Genomic DNA, 13,652 nt, shown 5'->3' with positions numbered 1-13,652 from the left:
CTGTCCCCTGTTAGGCTTGAACCAGAGAATGGCCGGCAGTGCCACTGGAGGAGGGTGTAAGCACGGTGGTGAGGGCAGTGATCCCTGTAGGCTCTGCAGCCTGCAGCCCTGACCAGCTCCAGCCCTGTGGGGTCACCCTGGGGGGTGCATGGATGAAGGGCTGGCCTCTCTGAGGTCTGAGATCCTCAGCCTCCTGCTTCAAGACTGCAGTGGCTGGCTCCTCCTCTCCTCTCCTCCCCCACCCTGCAACCCCTCCCTGAATCATAAAGCCAGACCCTGGTCCGACTGTTGCCCAATCCCCAGGATTTGGTTCAGCGCCTGACGTCCTGACCCTCTCCTTTCTGCAATTCAAGGGAAAGACAAGATCTTGCACAAGGCACCCTGAATCTGCTCTCTGCAAGGGAAGGGCGACATGGAGCCTCTCTGGCTGCTCATCCTGCTCTCTGTCCCAGGTAGGATCCCCTCGCTCTACTGCTGGTAGCTTCTTTCCTTCCCCTTCCTTGAGTATATGGCAGGTGGGTGGTTGGGTGGGGGGCACTGAGCTGAAGGAGGGTGAAGTCCTCGCACATTCTGCACCCCTCCCTTTCCACCCACCCCATATCCTTCCTGTTCTTCCCTCCCTGGGATCAGGACCCACGTCAGACTCTTTATGCATGTGCAGGTATAAAGAGCTGGTGGATTCTGGTCACATGGAAAGGGAAGGAGCTCTGGTGGTGGCATTTCAAACACTAGTGATTAGCTGAGGGAAGTTTGGAGGGTACTGGTCAGAGCCCCAAAACTTAAGCACAAGACTAGCCCCAGAGGAGTGTCAGGAAGGAGGGAAGAAGGAACCCCACTGAGAATATGTGCTTTGGGTTCCCCCTCCCATGCTCGGAAGGTCCTTAACTCTGGAGAGGAGGTGAGGGGGCCAAATATTTCTGTTGCTGAGTTGGGAGAATTGACACCCCCGCCCCCTGCATACAACTGCACCTTCTCAATGGGGGAAGGGTGCCTTTGCTTCCCCAGAGCAAGACACAAACCTGGGTGAGAGGAGACCCTCTCAATGGAGCCTTGCTCTAGCAGCTGCTCAGAGCTGGGGTGGGCTAGAGGAAGGTGGGGGTGTGGCCCACCTGGAGGCAGAGGGATGGTGGGATGGCACGAGAAGGGGCCACTGCTCACCAGGTCTCTCTGGTTCCAAACAACAGGCCACTAGCTCCGCAATCTTATTTTTCAAGTTTCTGTCACCAAACGGTAGACCATGGGGTGAATGGGGGAGGATCAGAAAAGAGGAAGTTGAGGCAGAGGGCTCTGGATGATTCCCTTGCAGCCCCTGCCCTGGAAGTAGACTGGTGCTCTAAGCCCATCTCCCCCACCCCAAAGAGGACCCCCAAAATAGCAGCCTCATGTCTCCCCCAAAATAGCTCTGAGACAAGTCCATCCAGAAAGGGGAACGAAGCCACAGAAATAGGGAAGCTGGAAGCTAAAGGTCAGGAAGAGCAGAATGCAAAGCTGGTACCAGCGTGGGCAGTGGTACCAGCGTGGGCAGCAGCAGGGGAATAAACAGGGCAGGCAAGCAGGGGCTGCCCAGCCACATGGACTAGCCCCAGGCATGAGAGGGGCATTAGCTCTTCTCTCTTGAGGTGGAGTGGGGTGAGGGGATGTCTCATTTCCATGTGATAGGGAGAAAATGTATGGAATAAACTGGAGGGAACTTTGGAACCAGTGGCTTTTGGACAAAGGGCCAGAGAGGGTCAGTTACTTCTTCAATGATGTTCAGCAAGTACAATGATGGTAGATCCAGACCCAGGACCCGGGGTTCATGGTTCCCAATTTTCCATAATCACATTACGCCTGGACTGTGCCACCTCCTTCTAACTTCTAGAAGAACCTGAGCTCCTTAAGGGCAGGATTTCTGTCTCTTTTGTTTACTGCACATGGTAGGTGTTCAATAAATATTAGGCAAATGAATGAAAGAGTGAATGAATGTCTCCTCCCCAGTGTTGTCTCCAGCCCACAACACCACGGTGTTCCAGGGCATGGCAGGCCAGTCCCTGCGGGTCTCCTGCCCCTACAACTCCTTGAAGCACTGGGGGAGACGCAAAGCCTGGTGCCGCCAGCTGGGTGAAGGGGACCAATGCCAGCGGGTGGTCAGCACCCACAGCTCATGGCTGCTGTCCTTTGTGAAGAGGCGGAATGGGAGCACGGCCATCGCAGACGACACCCTGGGTGGCACCCTTACCATTACACTGAAGAATCTTCAAGCTCACGATGCTGGCCTCTACCAGTGTCAGAGTCTCCATGGCAGTGAGGCTGACACCCTCAGGAAAGTCCTAGTGGAGGTATTGGCCGGTGAGTGGGCAGCTGGTGGCACCCTGGCCTCCCCTTGGGCTGGATCTCATGTCTTCGGTGTCTGTGTATAGGACTTCCCTCTTGCTTTTCAGCAACCCTGGGAAAACCCATACTGTAGATCTTGTCCCTGCACTGAGGGCCACAGTGGGTGGTTATGCATGTTGCTCGCTGCTCAGGGGACCACAGTGCAACCCTGCCACCTCTGTCCAGACTGTGGTTCCTGAGGCAGAACTGCATCATTTGCAGGAAGGGGATTAGCACAGGAGCCATCTGAGCTAGCTGTGGTTCTGCTTCCCAAAACAGCTTTATCCCTTTGGCATCGGGTGGGACGTGAACACCGTAGGTGGTCTTTGAGCTGTGGGAAGAGATTCATTTATTCCCTCACCCAACCACCCAATGCACCTACCAACATAAATTAAGCACTAACCAGGTACAGAGAAACAAGCCAAGAAAGGCACACTGTCTTTGTTTCTGGGCCACAGAGTCCCTGCTTCTCCTCTCTGGGCCTTAATCCCCTATCCAGGAGTGGATCAGTCCTGCTGACTCCGCAGGGCTCCTGTGAGGCACACGTAACGAGAGTTAAATGTGCCTGGGGGTGCAGGACAGCCCAGGCCCCCGAGCCTGCTGCTGAACTGCTTGGCATCTTTATTCCAGGCTTGACTGGATGAAACGGTGGGGAGGGGTATGCCCTCCCATGAGCTTTGCACAGGGGGTGCCCTCCAGGAAAGCATCTGCCTATGTCTCCAGAGAGAGATTGTGTCCTAGAGGAGAAGAAATCTGAGGTTGCTGTCCTTTTTCTGACTCTCTTTTTTCCCACCTCCTCCTCACAATATGGCCCCTTATGGAAATGTGGCTCCAGGGTAGTATTTGTCTAAGGTGGGGAGTTTAGGAGGGGCTGCCTGCCCTAGACCCCAAGCCCCACTTCCACCACCTTGCTAAGTGGAAAGAGGCATAAGGGGTGAGGACACACACATTTTCGGCTCAGCCGACTCCCTAGAGGGTGGCAGAAAAGAATCCATGGCTGGTGCAGACAGCTTGGCAGTTTGCTCAGGACTTCTGAACACATTCGTTAGTCGACCTGATCTTCCCAAAGACCCTGTGAGATGGGAGGATGGGAACCACAGTCACTGAGCTCGTAGGGGGTGTTAAGCACTTGTACAAAGATGTTCCCACTAAATTTGTAAAGGTATTATTGAGGAGATGTTCCTAATTGCCCTACTTTACAGGTGAGGAAACTGAGACTCAGAGAGGTTGACAACTTGCTCCACACAGGGCCGGAGCCCACAGGCCTCTGCCCGCTCAGAGAGAGGTTCTTCCCGCCTCAACAGGCAGCCTCAGGGGGAGGGCATGAAAGCTCAGCGACTCTGTCTCCCACAGACCCCCTTGATCACCAGGACCCTGGTGAGCTCTGGATCCCCAAGGATGCCCAGGTGGAGCACAGCATCTCCAGGTACAGTGACAGGCCTTTCCTAAATCTCTGGCAGACTGCCCTGAAGGTCCCAGGCATGTCCCAGAACTGCAAATTCCAAGACAGTTAGAGCAGGAAAGGGCCTGAACTGATCTTATCTAAACACCCTTCCAAACAGCCAGTGCATGTTGGCATGACTGTGCCAGTTGCTAAAATGTTGAAATTCTTTCATAAACAGTTTGCAGCTTCAAGATTCCTGAATGGTCAGCCTTCAGCATCTCCCCTGGCAGCCCTAGGACATCCCCACGATTCAGCAACAATGCGCATTTTAGTGCTTTTGTGCAAAACTGGGGTCCCCGGATCTGTTCCTTTGATGGGACCAGAATCCGTTCTGTATTAAACATTGTTAAACATGACCATGGGGCTCATATGTTCTCCCCTCACATGTGCACCCCCCCACTCCATTCTGTCATGTAAGGCAGAAACTGTTCAGCGAGGAAAGGTGGTATGTTTAAATGCACTCAGCAGGCAAACCCATGCCTAGAACTTAGGTTTCCTGAATACAGGCTTCCCAAGGCCCCAAAGCTCCATACCATGGATGGTGCTGGTGGGTGGGGGGTACCCTGAGCAGTGGGAAGATCCTGGTGTCTCTGTATCCTTCTCTGGGGCCACCTCGAGTCCTCCTGCATGCTCTTCTTATTTCTCTAAGGAGCCTCTCAGAAGAGGAGATCCCCTTTCCATACACTTCCATCCTTTTCCTCCTGGCCTGCATCTTTCTCATCAAACTTCTAGCAGCCAGTGCCCTCTGGGCTGCGGCCTGGCATGGGCAGAAATGGGGGACATCCCCAGCCAGGGGGCCTGACTGCGGCCATGACCCAGGCCACCAGCTCCAGACTCTGACAGGTGAGTTTAGAGAGCACAGTGCAGCCGGGGGTGGATGGGGCCGAGAGGGGAGGTGGGGCTGAGAGGGGCAGTGTGCGCACTCAGTGTGTTGCAGGGCTGAGAGACACCTGAGAGGAGAGGACCCCACGTGGGACAGCAGGCCCTGAGAGGTCTGCACACTTGCCCTTCAGCCACCAAGACTCCTGGTTCTGCTCTGGCAAATCACCACTTTGCCTGTGCTCTACTTCCCCTGGCCCCAGGTGTGTGTGTGCGCACTCGTGTGGCACATGTGCCTTGGAGGTGGAAAGACCATCTACCCACTTCTAGACATTAGACATCAAGCATTTTCACAAATAAATCTGAGACTGCATGTTTAACTGGATTGTTTTGGGGCATCAGGAAGCTCTTCTCTTTTGCTTCAGTGCCAGGAGAATAAATTTTGATGAGCAAAAAGGTCGGGCTCATTGGAACCTAGGATCTCAGATAGTATGTCCCTCCATTCTCACAGGGTCCAAAGTAGCCAGTCTTTCTGTTCTTCTCTGTCCCTTTCCTAGATCTAATTACCAAGTCCTCTTCCTCCCCTGGAATTTCTCTAGCAGCCAGTCTTCCCCCTCCCCCTCCCCCTCCCCCTCCCCCCTCCCCCTCCCCCCTCCCCTCCCCCTCCCCTCCCCCTCCCCTCCCCTCCCCCTCCCCTGTCTTATCTTCTCCTCTTCATGCCTCCTGTCCATAAATTCCCTAAGATTATGGCTGGTCTCCTTGACCTAGGCCTTCCTCCTCCCTTCCCACCCCCACACTCTAAGTCCATCCAATTCCCAGCTGATTCATCCTTCTTGGAACTTTGCTTTCATCATGTTACTTCCCTTCCAGAGGAATGACAAAACATGAGTTATAGAGGGTAACACAACAGAACTGGAAACTACTGATCAAAGTCCCTCATTGTACAGAAGGGAAACTGAGTCTCATAAGGGCAAGGATTTACCCAAAGTCCCCAGGAGAGCCTGGAAATCCAAAGTGCACTTAGCATTCAAGGTGCCCTTCCCTCTAGCTCAGTCCTGCTCATTCACTCATTTATTCATTTAACAGATCTTTTCTGTGCCAGGACAATTCTAGGCATTGGAGACACAGAGAGAACAAAACAGGCAAAGATGCCTGCCCCTGCGGAGCCACGTTCTGATGGCAGGCGGGTGGAGACAGAGAATAAATCAGTCAGCTGGCCGGACATCTTGGGAGTACAGAAGGGATGGGGGTGATGGGATTCTAAAGGGTAGTCAGAGGTAGCACCTGAGAAGCACTTGGAGGGGTATAGTAGTGAATCTCATCTCAGTCTTCAGTACACACCCCCAGCTCAGGCCAAAAGTAGAGGGGAAACTGGACCGAGACTTCCTGGGGGGTGGGCTGCGGGGCAGGGGGGGAAAAGGAGCTATTCTGCCTTGGGCCACGTGGCTGCTTGGCCTCTAACCTGGGTGTGGGCCCTGGGGTTTTGAATTCCTTGGGCAGCTCTGTGTTCTAGCCTCAAAGCCCCGCCCAGCCATGCCTCGCCCACTCCCCAGTGAGGCTGCCTCTACATCCGAGCTGGCCTTCTGACTCAGGGGCACGTGAAACTTCCTCTTTATGTCCCCAGGCAGGATAGTCATCAAGACTGAGTGGAGCATAAACTGAGTCGGGTTCCCCCTTCCTGCTGCCCACCCCCTCTGCACAATGCTGAAGACCGTGTGCCTGGTACTGGCGAGCCTTTCCTCGCCACTGGGATCCCCTGCCGTGGACGCTCTGGGGGGCACACTGGATGGATACTTTGGTTTCAAGCTTCAGCTTTGCCTCCTGCTAAGAAACTTTAAGCAAATTCCTTAACAACTCCGAGCCTCACGGTCCTCTCCTACTGAAAATAAAAATAAATATCCACCTGGCTCCAAAATAACATGGGTTGTAAACTGTAACTGAAAAATAAAATGAAAATAAAACAAAACAAGCCTACCTTCTCCAGGGAGGGAGGGAGGGAGGGGAAGGATGGGGCCAGTCTCTGGGCCAGGCCAACCCTGTCTCTAGTGTCTCGGGCACGTTTGCTGCTTAGTCACCCTGGAGCAAAGCTTGGCCAGTGCCCTGTGCTCAGAAGGCCCCGACCAGGCAGAAATGTGAAAATATTTATAAAGAATTGTCTCCTTAACAGAGAGGGTAGTGTATTGTTAAAACAAAAATATGCTAATAAATAAAAAATGCTTGGAGGATAAGAAATCTTGTAAATTAAGAGCACACACAAAAAAATAAAAATGTAAAAGACAATAATAGAAGGGGTGGAAGGAAAAGATGCCAAAAATCAGAACAAAATGGACAAAAATGATGAAAAATAAGAGAGAAAGAATATGACCATGAGATGAATACATTAGGTTCCATATCTGACTATTAGGGAGTTCTAGAAAAATGGTGGGCAGTGGGGGGCAGAGAAAGTGGAGGAGCAATTATCAAAGAAGTAATGCAGTTCCCAAAACTGAAAAATGTGGGTCCACAGTGAAAAGGTCCATCAAGCGCCCAGGGGAATAAACAAGGATAGGCCAGGTCCATCTTCAAGGGGGGACTTCCTGTGGTGAGGCTGCACCACAGGAGGACAACCTGAAAGCTTAGGTGGGGACACATGTACAGATTTTAGAATCGGAATGGCCTTGGACCACCGGTAGGACACTACCTCCCTCCTTCACAGCTGTGCATCCTCAGAGTCTGTATTTGGAAGACCCTGAAGATCACCTTTCGTCTTTCTCTAACGCCCTCCAGTTGCCTTGATCTTCCCACCTTATTCCTTAGCTGAGCCCCAGCCCTGCCTTTCTGTTCCCTGCTTTCAGGGTCAGTTTCTGAGCAATAAGCCACCCAGTGTTTGGGAGCACTCCTTGTCCCCACCCATGGAGGGCCCCACCAGCATCTGCCTCCCACTGCATGTCGCTGAGAGCCCCATGTGACTGTCTGAGGCAGATGTTTCCTGCCCCCAGGGGAATGCTGTGTCAGTGCCCAGGCGAGCCCCTGAGCTGCATCTCCCTGCCCAGCGATGGGTCCCAACCTGCTCCTTCTGCTGCTGCTCCTGGGACTCACAGGTAAGGTTCAGAAAGAGCAGTACTCTGGGCCGTGCCTACTCTGTTCCATGCCTAGAAATAATCAACATTATTGTGGTAACAATAACAAGTGTAGGGCCCAGAAGGACCTCCAGGTCCCTGCGTCCCTATGCCAGTGGGTGGGCTGGGAGGTCCCCCCAACTCCTGTCTAACACTCCCACATCCTTTCCTTCCCTAGGCCAGGGCTTGGCTGAGGAGCTGGAGGCATCTGTGGGGGGCTCCCTTCAGGTGCTCTGTTTCTATGGACTCCAGGACATCAAGGGTCAGAAGGTGTGGGGCCGGTTCTTGCCAGAGGGGTACCAGCCTTTGGTGTCTTCAGCAGTGGATCGCAGAGCACCAGAGCACAGCCGCATATTCCTCACCGACCTGGGGAGTGGCCTGCTCCAGGTGGAGATGATTGCCCTGAGGGAGGAGGATGCTGGGGATTACGGCTGTGTGGTGGAGGGGGACACTGGGCCCCAGACGGTGCACAGAGTGACTCTGAAAATCCTCCCCGCAGGTGAGATATCCTAGGCTGGCCACTGCTCCTCTGAACTGCCCTTCCCACTCCCACCTACTGCTCCTGGGTCCTGGAGTGGGGGCTCTGGGATAGAGGACTTGGGAGGAGACATCCTTTTGACAGCTCTGCAATAACAGAAACCAAACTGGTTGAGAAGTCTTAGATAAAACAACCAAATGCAGCCCCTTCCTCCCCCCTGCACAGGCTGGTCTACCCTAGGAAGGCAGAGCCTCTTCCCCACCCATGGCCTTGGCCTCCTCGTCCAACATTTCCAACATACTTGATGCTAAGTTTTTCCTTGGAAATGTTTTAAACAAAGTTTTAATTTGGGCACATCAACTTGAATTACTCTTTTATACCATCCAGTTTTTTATTCCTATAATAATGACTTTGATGACCTGAAAATTACTGAATTCTCATCTTATTTCATTTTATAAGTCTTCACTGAGCATCTAGTATGTGTCTCACCTACAGACAGGTACATGCAATGCCTGAATTACTTCAACTCATTCCGTTTTAAAAGTGGGGAAAGTGTCATTATTATTTAAGCTAATATTCTCAAGCCTGATTACTAGTACAGAAAGCACTTTAAAAAATAGATTTCATTCACACAGGCTACAGTGACCTAATGTCTAAGCATTAATTTAGACAAAACTTGAAAGTATTAAAGTTATTTTTCCCAGAAAAATAGGATGTTATTTAAAAAATGTTCTGGAGGGGAAATGGTCAGCTAGCTGCTAAAGCACAGACTGCTAGTGACTTTCTCTTAGGGATGCTGACATTTTTTCATTTTCAAGTCTTTTCTCAGGTAATTTGTGCCCAGTCCCCAAATGACAAATTAAGAAAGGCATTTTCCCCTGTCTGTTAATTAGGTGGATGGACTAAGTTGTTGTGAGAATCCCTCTTATCTGGAGTCCATGATTACTCTTTTATGTTAAAAAGTACATTCCTGTTCACCTGAATCATCTTTGTCCTCCTCCTTCCTTGACACTCCAAGGTCTGGGAACTCCAGGTCATAACTCCTGCAATTGTGACAAGGGCACTGGAAGAGGGGCAGGGAGACAGGACCTGCAATGGCAGGTGTGGGGCCCCGACAGCTGTAGATGATGCATGTTTGGTCAGGCAGGTGGAGCATAGTGTCCAGGGAGGATGTGGGGGGCAGGTAATGTAAGCTTTTAGCTTCAGGGAGGTTCATCCATGGTGGCTTAAAAGGTACCAGGAGAGGAGGACATATGCAGCAAGACTGGGGCCACAGCACCTCCATTTCTTGGTTTGGCATGGGGTGGGGAGTAGGGATGGTGACTCTCCTGAGAAGAGGGTGAGACTGCCTTCCTGGAGAGACTAGGACTGGCCACGTTCCCAAGACAGATCTTCAGGTCCAGAGAAATCAGCCCTAAGTTCCTCAGACTGAAGTTGAACACATTGTAGGGATGACAGAAACTTTGTCACCAAACTGGGCCTCAGGATCTGGGCATTCCCTCAGCAAGGGTCAGTTGGCATGTGTCACATTAGGGCTGACCCTGCAGTTCCTCAGATGCTGAGGGCAGAGCTCGGGGTGGGGCTCAGCCAGCCTGCAGGGGTCACATGGCGGCAGGTGTGTGAAGAGGCCTGGGTTTCTGTGGGAGGTGGTGGTAGAGGGGAAAGTGGACATATTCACAGTCAGGTAAAGCATAAGGAATGCCATTCCCTGGCCCCCAGTATGAGAGGCCCCTAAGGAATACCCCAACACCCTTCCCTGTGTTTCTTACTGCAAACCTCTCCTTCCTCAGCTCTACTCCCCCATTGCTCAGACCTCAACAGGCCCTTAACCCTGCCCCCAGTGGGTATGTGCTCATTAAATATTTCCTTCTGACTCAGCTCCTGGCCTGAACGAAGAAGAGGTTGACAATTTGGCTGATGACCTTTCTTCAGGCTCTGTAGCCAGTGCCAGCCCTCTGGAACCCAGGCAGGATGAGAAGAGGTACAGACAAGAACGGTGTCTGGGTGGCTGTGACAAGGGTGGTGGTGAAGATATGGCTTGTTTAGAGCCCCAGACAAAACCAAAGAGAAACTTTATGATTCCTTCCTTTCCTGGGGAACTTCTGCTCAGGCAGTTAGGCAGAGAGACAGACATCCTCTCTATCCAGTTCAGCAATAGTCCTTTCATCCCGCGTGGTCTTCAGTCAGAATACCCTGATAATGTATAATGTCTCTATTCTGCCCCGCCTGCACCTACCCTCCTCATTTCACTCCCCAAATCTCTTTCCCCCAACCATGGCTCCACAAGAAATGTACCCTGTGTAACAGCTCCAGGATTCCTGGCTAGCAGCTCCCAAGTAGGTTGAGGGCCAAGCTCACCTGTCCCTTTGTGTCCCTCAGCACCCCCCTGATCTGGGGCTCTGTGCTCCTGCTGGGCTTACTGGTGGTGGCAGTGGTGCTGTTTGCTGTGTTGGCCAGAAAGAAAGGTAGGTAGTGGTCCATTCTCCTGGCCCCGCTGGGCCTGTCAGCCAGTCTTGCAGACAAGGCCAGGAATGTAGGTCTGCCCCCTACAGAGGGGCTTTTCTGGGCATTAGCAATTAGCTTGTCTGGGCATTAGCAATGTCTACATTCTAGGTCTGCCCCCAGGTCCTAGAATTCCTCCCATGGCTGAGGGGCAGAGGGAAGGAAGAAGATTCTGTGGGGGCAGGCCTGGGGAAAGACAGGAACTGGGAAGCGTGATGGAGTGGTATGATAGACAGGGGACTGGAAAGGTGACGAGAGGTCTTCTGGAGCTAGGGTGAGCATCTGGGCAGGTTTGGACCAGAGCTGTGGGAGCAGTAAGTGGGTGGGGAGAGTCAGGGCAGGCTGGGTAACACTGCGGAGTCCCAGTGGGGAGGTTCAGTGGTGGGAGAGGGGAAGGTGAGTCCAGACTTGAAAAGAGGAGTGGGTGAGGGGATGAGGGGATGGGCTTTGAGCCAGGACAAGAAGCAGACTGTGCTGCTATCCTCTGTCTTGCCAGGGAACAGGCTTGTTTTCTGTGGCCAATCCGAGAGCAGTGGAGCTCCAGACATGGTAAGAGGCCTCTGTGGGTTCCCAGCCAATTTCCCCAGACCCTCTACCTGCCATGCTCACTGAAGGGTCCCAAGCTGAAGGGGTGGAGAAAGGACTGGGACTTAGCCGGGGTCCAAACCATCTCCCTAAATGCTATCAACTTGGTACTGATGGTTCCACCTTCCTACCTTGGTATCTACCTTCCCACCTTGGTATCTACCTTCCCAGATTTGGGAAAAAAACTTGGGGCTTAAAAATCCTCAAGGAGCCCTCTTGCCCACTGAGATATTCAGGATTTGAGAGACAGATCCAGTGTGGTCCTGGGATTCACCCCAAAGGGAGCTGGGGCTGAGGAAGGTGCTCTCCCTTTCCCTGATTTGCCTGCTTTTGTTATAGGCACCCTCCTCAATGGTCCACATCGATGATTCTGGACTGGCTGTAGATGTGCCGTCAAATGTACCATATGCGAGGCTTGACTCACCACCTTCCTTTGATGACAACACCTATACCAGCCTACCTCTTGAGCCCCCATCAAGGAAACCCCCATACCCAGCCCCATCCTCCTCATCCCCTCTGACTCCTGAGGTCCTGACCTGCTCCAATACTGTGACATATGCCACAGTCATCTTCCCTGGAGGGGACAAGAGTGGAGGGGGCTCCGGGGAGCCAGCCCAGGATCCTCCTAATAGCCAGACTCCACCCAGCTGAGCTGCTCACCACACTGTGTGCTCACAGAGACCGTCCTGGGCTTCTTTCTGTGTGTCCACCCAGCCAGTCCATGCCCTACATCCTTAGTGTGTCAGAGCAACTGGGGATGTTAGGGTCTAATCTAATGTCTTGACTTTTCTAACCTTGAAAGTGACGATTGGGTGTGATTGAGGTGTCTTGGAGAAGTCTCCCATGCTGGTTCCTCTGCCATTACACCCCTGGGCTAAATAAATGTTAAATGATGATATATGAACTCTTGATGTTTGAGGGAAAGGGAATGGCCCCAGTTTGACTATTTACACGGGCTGTGAACTGAACAGACTCCAGTCTGGATTTTGCACTGCATGACCTGCCCAGCCAGTGAAAAGAGGTTTCATTCCCTGTTCTAGACACTGCAATGCATTTTCACTCAAGGGACACCAAGAAGGTTTCTTCAAAAGTATTTTCTGCTTTTCTCATGATACCTGAAAGTATAGATTCATTTCCTTGAGTCTACAAATCTTTTCTGCTTTTGCTGTACACTTTGTAAACAAGTGACATCTTCTGTTATGACAGCATATCATGGGGAGATGGGGATAATGATTAAAGGAGACTCAGGATAGGCCTGACCAGTGTGGCTCAGTTGGTTGGGCATGATTCTGCAGAGTGAGAGGTCCCTGCTTCCATTCCAGATCAGGGCACAAACCTGGGTTGTGGGTTCAGTCCCTGATCAAGTCACGTACAAGGAGCAACTGACTGTTTCTTGCATTGATATTTCTCTCCCTCTCTTTCTTCCTCCCTTCTCCTCTTTCTAAAAATAAATAAATACAATTAAAAAACAAACAAAGCAAACAAACAAGGAAACTCAGGATAGATGGGGTGTGAGAAAGGGGGCTGAAAAGAAATAGAAATAAGGACAGAAACACAAATATGCATCAATATTATCCCTTGGCAGGACAAAGGACTTTCAAACACTGGGAGATAAAAGACCTTTGCAGACATCAGTTTTGCCAGAGCTGCCTCTCTCAACAGGGTGGCCATCTGGTAGCACTGTTCCTTTTGGCCAGAACTCTGGAGCTTGGGTAGAGCCCAGTGGAAAATGGGGGTGGGGGGGATGGGGAATACATAATAAGGGTGTGGCCATGGTTAAGTTTAAATAAAAGGTAGTTCAGGCTGGGGGTGGAAGGGCCTTTAAGATTTCTGCAAGGATTTCTTTGGAAACAATCAATTTGAAGATACTTGCCCACATTGAGATGAGTGACCAAGGTGCTCAGGAATCTAGTTGTCTCACACCCATGGACAGCTAGGCATAAAGATGTTTCCCCCATGTGGAAGGGTCCTAAGCTTGATCTAAGCGCCTCAGAAGAAGGCACAGGCAGGGGCTGTGCCCTGGGCTCCAGCTGTATAAGCCTAGAGATGCTATTTTTAGGGAGCTATGGCAGGATGTTCTGAGCTTCCCTGATAGAGTCTCGGTCTGTGACAGAACCTAAATTTGCTTCTGTCCTTTGTGGAGGCAGCAGCTGACCTCATCAACTAAGTCCTCATTTTCCCTGACTAAGATGACCCAGGAGCTGCCTTGTAGGGAGGTGAGGGGATGGGGGAAGGGGAAGAATGAGGGGGACATGCAGAAAAAGGCCTAAAAAGAACTCTTTTGGGAAAAGCTTAGCCTGGTCTAAATGTATTTTGTACTTTTCAGAACCTGACAGAAATAAAAGTATATTTAGCAGTACTAAGGAAGATAACC

At 51.7% G+C, this 13,652-nt stretch overlaps 2 protein-coding genes across 4 annotated transcripts; both read left to right on the top strand.

The window, feature by feature from the left end:
- Positions 1-306: 306 nt before the first annotated feature.
- On the top strand, positions 307-6,541 carry TREM2 (triggering receptor expressed on myeloid cells 2). Of its 3 annotated transcripts, none has more exons than XM_045843616.1 (5): positions 307-452; positions 1,978-2,328; positions 3,706-3,778; positions 4,446-4,639; positions 6,240-6,541. In XM_045843616.1, exons 1-5 carry the CDS (start codon positions 413-415, stop codon positions 6,275-6,277), a joined length of 696 nt encoding a protein of 231 aa, XP_045699572.1. In that variant the 5' UTR covers positions 307-412; the 3' UTR covers positions 6,278-6,541. The 3 variants fall into 3 exon arrangements, with proteins under 3 accessions (XP_045699572.1, XP_045699571.1, XP_045699574.1); XM_045843615.1 differs by lacking the exon at positions 6,240-6,541 and adding an exon at positions 4,724-5,071; XM_045843618.1 differs by lacking the exon at positions 6,240-6,541 and adding an exon at positions 4,734-5,068.
- A 1,059-nt stretch (positions 6,542-7,600) lies between these two features.
- TREML1 (triggering receptor expressed on myeloid cells like 1) lies at positions 7,601-12,176 on the top strand. The gene is made up of 6 exons (XM_045843711.1): positions 7,601-7,695; positions 7,892-8,212; positions 10,070-10,172; positions 10,571-10,656; positions 11,190-11,242; positions 11,618-12,176. Exons 1-6 carry the CDS (start codon positions 7,650-7,652, stop codon positions 11,927-11,929), a joined length of 921 nt encoding a protein of 306 aa, XP_045699667.1. The 5' UTR covers positions 7,601-7,649; the 3' UTR covers positions 11,930-12,176.
- The last annotated feature ends 1,476 nt before the right edge of the window (positions 12,177-13,652 follow it).

The sequence above is a fragment of the Phyllostomus hastatus genome, unplaced genomic scaffold (genome assembly GCF_019186645.2).
Source record: "Phyllostomus hastatus isolate PE091 unplaced genomic scaffold, TTU_PhHast_1.1 phas_contig_40, whole genome shotgun sequence".
NCBI classification, from domain to species: domain Eukaryota; kingdom Metazoa; phylum Chordata; class Mammalia; order Chiroptera; family Phyllostomidae; genus Phyllostomus; species Phyllostomus hastatus.
This window is presented reverse-complemented; position numbering and strand designations above follow the sequence as displayed.